The 9915-nt window shown below is 36.8% G+C and overlaps 1 protein-coding gene across 1 annotated transcript; it reads left to right on the top strand.

Annotated features, from left to right (window-relative positions):
• Positions 1-4281: 4281 nt before the first annotated feature.
• LOC132654842 (tripartite motif-containing protein 43-like) lies at positions 4282-9339 on the top strand. Its single transcript, XM_060386127.1, has 6 exons — positions 4282-4692; positions 5238-5333; positions 5891-6121; positions 6931-6953; positions 7640-7737; positions 8822-9339. The coding sequence occupies exons 1-6, from the start codon at positions 4282-4284 to the stop codon at positions 9337-9339; spliced, it is 1377 nt and encodes a 458-aa protein (XP_060242110.1).
• The last annotated feature ends 576 nt before the right edge of the window (positions 9340-9915 follow it).

Raw genomic sequence — 9915 nt, forward strand, 5'->3', positions numbered from 1 at the left:
TCCTATTGACAGTGTCCTTTGCCTTGGAGACGTTTTCCAATTTTCTCTTTCTTTTCCTTTCTTTCTTTTCTTTTTTTTTTTGTTAATGAAATTTAAACTTAGTTCATTTATTTTTTTAACTTTTTAAAAAATTTTTATTTTTTATTTTTTTAAACACACCTTTTAATTTTATTTCTTTAAAAATGGACATTTTTTTCAGATAATAGGTTTTTGAGGCGTATTATTCTATTTTTTTAAAAATAATTCCATCCATTTAATGGTAGGAATTGCCAAGAAAGTAACTTAACACAGCTTTTCATGCTTATAGGCCAACCACCTTTATTATTTTGATGTTACACCAATACCATTTCTAGGTTTAGGACAAAAATTGAAATGTGTTTAAGGTGATAGATTTTTTAAATTCTTTAACACTGTTTCTTCATTTATAAAATTATTACACTAAGCTATTGCAGTCTCCGTGAGAGTAAAATTATCCACATATAAATGTAAGTAAATTTATATTTAATTCAATGTATTAAATATATCACATACATATTTATATTTCACCACCTATTTAGGCTACTACAATTATTTTGGGTAATATAAAATAAGTGTAGGCATACAGAGGTTCTCATATCATGCCCATGCATGTTCCATATTAAACAAAATAATAGTAAAAGCCTACGTATGTGGAGAAAGCATTATACAAGATGACTCAGTGCAGCTGCAAACCAGGTTGGAATTATTCTTACTATGCAATGTACTGTACTGATGCCAATATTTTGTTTTGTGTCTGTTCTCATTACTTGCTTTTTCTACAGACATGTCACTTTAATCCTTTAACCCTACCTCTCACATTTCCTTCCCTTTTCCTTGCCCTCGATAATCCTATCTTATTAGTCCTTTCCATACTTTTGAAGGTTTTAAAAATTCGTTGGATAGATTTTATTTTTTATCTCATACACGTATAAAGACATGAAACATTTTTGTTTATATAGCTAGCTTATTTCCTGTAGCATAATGCTTTTACTACATATGTAGGCTACCACCATTATTTTGACTAATATAGAATATGTGTGGGCAAATGGGTATCTTTATAATATTTGCTTTTCAATTTCATTTCTGTACATTCCACAAATATTGATTGGTGAGATGTATATTCTTACAATTTAATTTCACTAAGAATCTCAAAGTCATTTTTATTTTGCCCATATGTTTCTTCACCTAAATGTAAAAGTGAAAGGATTCTCTATACTCTGCTCATAATTTGTAATGTGTTGATTGTTTGATAATAACCAGGCTGGTGGATATGAGCTACTATCTCCAAGTATTTTGCTTTTTTGTTTCCTCAGTTGGAGATTTGGAGCAACTTTGTCTCATAACTGTGCTCCATTTCTATACCTCTTTTGGAGAAATAGTCAGGTCACCAGCAGCTGATTTAATATTCATCTCATTTCTTATACATGAGTACTCAGTCTCAGAAAAAGAGGTCACAAATAACAGCATGTTTAGTTTTAAAACAAAATAAAATAGTACTAAATAGAATATTCTTTAGCCTCTCATCATCTGTCTTGGGAGTTTCCAGGACAAATACTCCTTTATTGGTTCATTAAAAAATTTTTATTAATTACACTTTATTCATTTTGTATCGCCCATAAGCCCCTCCCTCCTCCCCTCCCTATTCCACCCTCCCTCCCCTTTCTGCGTGCATGCCACTCCCCAAGTCCACTGATAGGGGAGGTTCTCCTCTCCTTCCTTCTGATCTTAGTCTATCATATCTCATCAGGAGTGGCTGCATTGTCATCTTCTGTGGCCTAGTAAGGCTGTTCCCACCTCATGTGGAGGTGATCAAAGAGCAGGCCAATCAGATTTGGTCAGAGGCAGTCTGTCTTCCCATTAATATGTAACCCACTTGGACACTGAACTGCCATGGGCTACATCTGTGCAGGGGTTCTAGGTTATCTCCATGAATAGTCCTTGGTTGGAGTATGAGTCTCTGGGAAGTTCCCTGTGTTCAAATTTTTTTGTTCTGTTGCTCTCCTTGTGGAGTTCCTGTCCTCTCCAGCTCTTAATATTTTCATGTGGCCCCATTTATGCATTGTTGATCTTAGCCCCCGTAATATTCTGTTCTGTTCAGGATGTGGTCTCCTGTTCTAATCAGTGCAAGGCTATTTCCCACTTATCTTCTGTTAGATTTAGTGTATCTGGTTTTATATTGAGATCTTAGATCTACCTGGACTTGAGTATTGTGCAGGGTGATAAATATGAATGTTTTCACATTCTTGTGCATGCAGGGATGCAGTTAGACCAGCACAATTTGTTGAATTGTTTTCTTTTCCCCATTGTATGGGTTTGACTTCTTTGTACACACTTGGGTGTCTGTAGGTGTGCAGTTTATTTTGGGTCTTTGATTAGATTCCATTGATCAACTTGTCTGTTTTTATGCCAATACCATATGATTTTTATTACTGTTGATCTGTAACACAGCTTAAAATGAGGGATGGTGATAGATCCAGAAGTTCTTTTATTATGCAGGATTATTTTAGATATCCTTTTTTTTTTTTCTATATGAAGTTGTGAATTGTTTGTCAAGGTCTGTAATGAATTGTGTTGGGATTTGGATGCGAATTGCATTGAATCTTAAGAGCGGCTTGATAGTCTACCATGTTGGAGATTTGATTATTCCTGACAGTTTTGTATTGGGTTGGAAGGCTACATTCAATTAAAGACAGCACCAATCACACCATTCCATTTATAATAGTACATTCAGGTTAAAGTATGATGCAATCTTCAATTTCTCTGTTTGATTTTAATTATCTCTGTGTACTTCCAAAGCATTATCGGGTGAGGTGTCTAATATAGACTAAATTACCTTTGTGGAAAACATGACCATCAGAGAAGTTAAGGAAGGCAACAGCAAAGCCACAATCTCTTTGCTAAACTAATCATTGACAATGAGTGTTAGTCCTGGATTTTGAGTTACTCTGGACCACCTCTAAAGGCATTTGACTCCATCTGTGTCAAATCCCAGAAACTTAAGTTATTTTCACAAAATTGGCGTTAATCAGGCTTGGAGAGATGGCTCAGAAGTTAAGACCACTGGCTGTTTTTCCAATGGTTCTGAATTCATTTCCCAGCAACCACATGGTAGCTCACAACCATCTATAAAGATATCTGGTGCCCTCTTCTAGCATTCAGGCATACATGCAAGCAGAATACTGTATAAACAAACAAACAAAGAAATAAGTAAATAAATAAATCATTAAAAAGATAAACAACTGGAATTAATCCAAGCAATATTATTTCTTTGTGTAAAATTTAAGAGAGATGAAAAATGAGCATTTGTTGGTTGAATAGGTAAGTCTCAAATAGTCATGTGATCCTCATTTATGCCTCAGGATTTCCTCCGATAAATTCAATGCAGGAGTTGTGTCTTTGGGAATCAAAGAGGTCACCATGAAGAATTTTCCTAGTATTCAATTGATGTTATTTAGGATTGATATGAAAATGACTGCACAAGTCCATTACTGATTATTGGGTTAGATTTATGAAAGTTGGGGAGATTCAGCATAAATTCTACTGAGAGCATTGCACCATTCCATGGGTTGGGGTCCCAAACTGAAGAAAAAGGAAAGAGGAGCAGAGCAGCAAACATTCCTTCCTTCCTGTTTCCTTATATCAGATGCTATGAGAACAGATGCTTTGAACTTCTGCCACCATTATTTTTCACAGCAGATGGCCAATACCCTTGAGTTATGAGCCAACATAAACTATTATTCTTGTTAGTATTTTGTAGCAGAACTAAGAGAAATAACTATTACTGTTTACAATGTATCAAAAGGTGGAGCAGCTGAAACTTAAAGTCACATATCAAGCAAAAGCATTTACTAGAGAAGGTGTGAAGTAGGGTGTATTTTATTGGATAGACAAGAAGGAGGTGTTTTACTAACATAGACCAGCCTATGGAGTTGAAGGACTTTGATCACCTTACAGTGTATTTTTTCTACCACATCGAAGATGCCTTTGGCCTTGAACTAAGGTACCAATTTAAGCTGAAGCCTCTAGAAGAAATGCAGATGGGAAGACACAAAGATCATGAGTTCATTCTGTGTTTCCATCAGGAAAACTACAACAGGAAAGGGCAGGACCCACAACCCTTTGCTTAGTTTTCTTCTTGGTCATACAAAAAATGAAGGCTGTTTTGCCATAGACAGAATTGAATCACAACTCGACTCCGATTTTGTGCAGTCTCGTGTTGCTCTGGGGTCCAATAACAGTAATTCTGCTTCTTTCCTCAGGAAAATGGAGTCAGGCATCTCACAGGCCTTCCAGGAATCGCTTACCTGCCCTATGTGCTTGGGCTGCCTTACAGACCCAATCACCATAAGCTGTGGCCACAGCTTCTGTCGGGCCTGCCTCTGCCTTTCCGGAGAAGACCTGAAAATTCCTGTCCACTGCCCCATGTGTAGGCATCCATCCCAGCAGAAGGACTTTAGAACCAACGTTGTTCTGAAGAAGCTCGTGTCCATTGCCAGACAGGACATCCTCATGAAATACCTGAGCTCTGAGGAGCACAAGTGTGTGACCCACAAGGAGGCAAAGATGATCTTCTGTGAAGAGAACAGGGTCCTCCTCTGTCAATTGTGCTCTGACTCCCAGGAGCACAAGTGTCACAGACACTGTCCCATTGAAGCAGTTGCTGAAGGGCAATTGGTAAGTGATATTTCTGGGGGAAATGGAAAAGTGGAGAGAAGGAGCTTAGCGGAGCATATGAAGATCCATGTTCAGATTACAAGGAAACCATTGCATTCTGAATGATGGCATTTTAAAAACAGCTAATGGAGAAAGGGTGACTATTAAATGGAAGCATCCCTTGGGAAATCCATTACTGTAAAATAATTTCTAGTTTTGAAATATATTTTGTTGATGTCAGTGAGAAGTAACATAGTAAGTTCACATTTTTAAAAGTTGTATGTCACTGGAGATAAATTACTAAAAGTACATTGGAATTAGCTGGAGAGAAGCATTTGGAAATTCCAGTCAGATCCAAATTACCCAGACTTTGGTCAGGCTTACTAATCATGTTACTGAGTAAAGAGTTATTTTGCATTTTGTATTTCTATAGTCTGAAATCTAGAACTCATAGTTATCAAAGTCAGAAAATAAGAACATGGAGATTTTTCAACTTTCCCTGAAGTAAGTATTCATTTCTATTGTCTGTCCATCAGAAATATGAATGTGTTTATTCGTGTTTACAGGAGAAACTTCTAAAGCAAATGGCTTCTTTATGGGAGAAGATCCAAGAAAATCAAGAGAATCTAGAAGCAGAGGACAGAATGACATCACATTGGTCGGTGGGTATTGACTGATGCTGAAAATCATCTTTAGGCAACGAACTCTCTTGCAAACCTGCTCATTCACAAGTTGAGAATAAAGCATGGGTGTTGATACTAGGAGAAACTTTTCTGTAGGGCTCTAGTTCTGATTGTCATATACAATGCTGGACTCAGAGAGCATGGCCAGGCTATGGCAGAAACATTTAATAAGTGATCTGCTGATGGTTCAGCACAGTGCGTTTGACCTTATGACTGCCCCATGATGATTAAATAACATCTGCAGAGTGTCTTCTTTGAGTGAATGTGTGAATTAACAATGAATACCTTTTCTTCAGGAGGCTCAGATCTCCTTAAATTGATGAAAATTCATGGAGAAAATATTGTGTTGGTTTGTGCTATTAACAAAGAATAAATGAATAACAGAAAATAATTCACATTTCTGAAAAGTGGGGACAGAAAATCAGTGTGTGCAGCACACTTACAGGATCCTACTCGTCGACTTTAAACATAGAAGGAGTCAGTGGAAAGTATAAAATACTCTATAAATGTGACCTAGCATGTCCCTTTTCCTTTAGGACTATGTGACTCTTCGGAAAGAAATGATCAGGACAGAGTATAGGAAAGTACATCCAGTCCTCTATGAAGAAGAAAAGCAACATATAGAGTGTATGGAAAATGAGGGCCAAGCTCTTTTTGAGAAACTCTGGAAAAGCAAAGACTTGATGGCCCGAAAAAGGAATCAACTAATAGAAATGTATCGGGAGCTGATGACAGTGTCCCAGCAGCCATATGTGATGCTGCTCCAGGTGAGCATGGAGGAGTGCATGGAAGGGCTTTGTTATCTGAGGCCCACACTCTGACTGTTACATCTAAGATAGCTGTCTACAGTCCATGAACTTATTGTCAGCAGATATTAGGGATAATCTGGAGACACTATGTTCTGTCATAACCTTAAAAGAGCAAGCTTTTGACCCTGTGTCAGTGGATTCCCCATTGAATATCTCGTTATTTTTTGCTTTTGTAGCTTGCTTCCATGAAATCTCAAGTTCAGTTATTCCTGTTACCGAACATTCATTCTTTTTTGCCTCTACTTGAAAATTATGTACAGTTTTAAAGAAATTTATAGTTGATGTCTTCTCTTTACAAAATGTAATTTTGTGTGTTCTTTGGAAGATGAAGCTTCGATGTATGGACTTCTTTGGTAGTGAATGATGGCCTGAAACTCAAAGTAATCCTGAGGTCTCAATACACAAAATTCTGGAATTATAGGCATGAAATGTCATTCAGGTTGAGGGCATAGTTTTAAAGTAGTCTTAATAAAAGCATTCCTGTGCATTGTTATCAGGCTCAAAGAAAGTCCCACATGTAGACAGCTGTGGGTGTAAAGCAATGTACATTCACTATGTATGCATGTTCTTCTTAATTATTGCCCTCATAGTCTGGTTTCATCAAGAATTCTCTTTTGCTCATTTGCTTGGTTGGTATTCTCTTAAGACACCAAAATAAATTTGAAAGGTCAATAAGTGTGATGATAACTAACATTTGTATGAATTTCATATACAAATGTTGTATGTCATTTCTTCAGAAATCTAATCTCTTCTTGTTGTGTTTTCAGGACTTGGAAGACATGTTCAGAAGGTGAGTATAGTCATCAGTGCAAGCCAGGATCCTTGAACTAGGCTATAAAATTGACCAACTTACCTTAGCAAACTAAAAATATACTTTTGATAGGAATACTCAATTGCTTGTGTATGAAGTTTGAGATTGGTTTCATGTATATGACATCTGTTCTCTTTTACCAGAAGGTGCCTTTACTTAGTACATAAGAGTGAAGCAGTGTATGTAAGAGGGCTTGGTGATAAAATATCTACTTTTAAAACCATAAACCTCGAGGTCCATCAGCAGCATTTTCTGATAGTAGAAGAAATAACAGGACACATAGACAAACAAATTAGTAGCAGAAAGTGCTCCAAGAAGTATTTAGGAGGAAACTACCCTGTCTCCTGATCTTGGGGTCAGAATTTTATCAGAAAATGCTTGTATGAAATATTTTCAGTCAACTGTTTAATTGTACTAATTTGTTTTACTTATGTGTGTGCATGCATGCATGTGTGCCATTGTACACATGTGGAGGTCAGAGGACAACTTTCAGGAGTCAGTCCTTTCTTTCCACCATGGGATCCAGGGATTGCACTCAAGTTGTCAGGCTTGTATGGGAAAGGATAACTCCTGAGTCACTGTCTGAACTTGGAGTGAGCATTTCTCCTCATCACTGTGATGGTGTCTTTAGCACCAGGCAGATCAAGGTCTTTTTCTCCTTGCAGGAGTGAGTCAGTGCAGCTGTGCATGCCCCAGGTGATGAAACCAGAGCTCAGTGCCTTGCCCATCACTGGACTGATTTCGAAGTCCAAGTGCTTTGAAGGTGAGTGTCAGCAGTGCTGAAATGACCAGAGGTTCCCTCAACAATGAGATAACCTTAACACACATGATTTTCTTTTAATCTCCAGTGAAAAATATGTCAATGTCATTCTCATTTCTAATCATGTTTATTCACCTGGTCATTTAAACAAATGTAGATGAACATGAATATATTGTTATATGTGACCCAGTATGAAAATATAGTATCATTTGTCCCTTGAGACATAAGGAAAGATAAATTAATTGAACACAATCTAATTCATGTTAAATATACCCAGTGATGAAGATATTTGATTGTCTCTCCTTAAACATTTTAGCAGTTGAATTTATAAAGTACATGTACTTCTTAGATTAAAAAAACACAATACTTAGTGCTATACACTTGTAATCCCAACAGTATAATGTTGAGTCATGAGGATTGGCCATGAGTTTGAGGCTAGCCTGGTCAATATAGTAAGTTCCAGGCCAGTCAAAAATATATACCAAGACTGTATCAAACATAATTAAAGAAATAATCACAAAATAAGTAAATACACAGGGTGTATATCATGAGCAAATAAAAATAAAACAAATTTGAAGGACATAAGACAGTATCTAAAATTCCCTGTTACATCTAAATGTGAATTATACCCTCACAGGGAAAGAGTATCAGAGAAGCCAGGGGATAAAGGCAGACAGTTACAACCAGCAAACCACTTTTAATGCATATGTAGCCTTTCCTTGAGTATAGACATGAGTTTTTACATGTAAATCAAGATAGAATTATCATTGCCCCTCTCTTACAAATGCATTTTTATGGAGGCCCATGAGGACAGCCTTCACTCTAGACCTTGAAGCAATGCACACATCTTCCTTTTGCCAGGTGTAAGTAAAAGTCACCTGAATGAAGTAGGATGAAGCTCCCTCCTCTTTTTTTCATCAGGATCCCATTCTGTTTCTTGTGGAATTTCTTGACTTTGAAGTGTTTGAGCCACATTTAACCATCTAGCCTTAGATGTCTCTTTTATAATTCAGGCAATCTCCAGGTACCTCTCTGACCTGAGAAATTAAAATGCTCATTTTAATTAAAATGTTGCCTCTTTCCACAGTGTACATTTCATTTGAAAATGCAATCTTACCCTGTGATGAGATGACCCCATTTGATGTTTTGAGAAGAATCAGCTTTAGACCTTACCATCAGGAGACAATTTTGGAATCTACTGGACACTATATTGCCGCCTGGGGATCACAGAGCTTCACCTCTGGGAAATATTACTGGGAGGTGAATTTAGTAGAGCCATTGGATTGGTCTGTAGGAATATGTAAAGATGGCTGCCAGCAGACTGAACCTGAGTGTGTATTTCTCCTTATGTGTGTGAAGCAGGGTAATCAGTACAGTCTCCTCACCACCTGCCCAGGATTTCATCATTATATAGAGAAACCAGTGGGTTGGGTTGGTGTGTTCCTTGATTGTGAGGGTGGATATGTAAGTTTCCTGGATGTAGCCAAAAGTTCCCTCATATACAGTTACCCTCCTGGCACCTTCAATTACCCTGTTAGGCCTGTCATCTCCTTTAGCTGCACATGTTCACAGGAAGCTGTAATCCAATACTTTAGTGCTGTTTAAGTATTTCCTTCTGTATGGTTATCTCTTCTTTTTGCAGATATATAATAAAATACTATTAAATATGGCTGACTATGTTTCCTTTTCATTTGTGGTCATCACCGTTTTAAAGTAGGTTTCTCTTGTTTCATTTTTTATTAGTCTTTGCATACATTTCAGAATTATCAATTAGCTATGATATCCAAGTTCAGAATTAAAGCGATTTTTAAGAATGCTCAGGACCTTCAGTTGGATTTAGCATTATAAAAATATTATTTAGATGTGGGATTCTATCTTAAAAGTTTCAAGCACAGATATGTATTTACTGGCTAATTTTGTTTTAACTTGACACATGATATTTTGGGTTTTGAGACAGGGTGATACCACTATCCCTGTTTTCAAATTATATTTCAGAGTTATAGAACTAAAAACACTTTGGCATTATCATAAAAACTGACACACTTATCAACAGAGTCAAACTGAAGCTTTACATATGAATTCATACGCTTATGAACATATAATTTTTTAAGTGTAAAAAGGCCAAAAATTACATACAAAATAGAGGACAGCATCTTAAACCTTGCTTGTCAAATTGGATGG

Source organism: Meriones unguiculatus, chromosome 6, assembly GCF_030254825.1.
Source record: "Meriones unguiculatus strain TT.TT164.6M chromosome 6, Bangor_MerUng_6.1, whole genome shotgun sequence".
NCBI lineage: Eukaryota > Metazoa > Chordata > Mammalia > Rodentia > Muridae > Meriones > Meriones unguiculatus.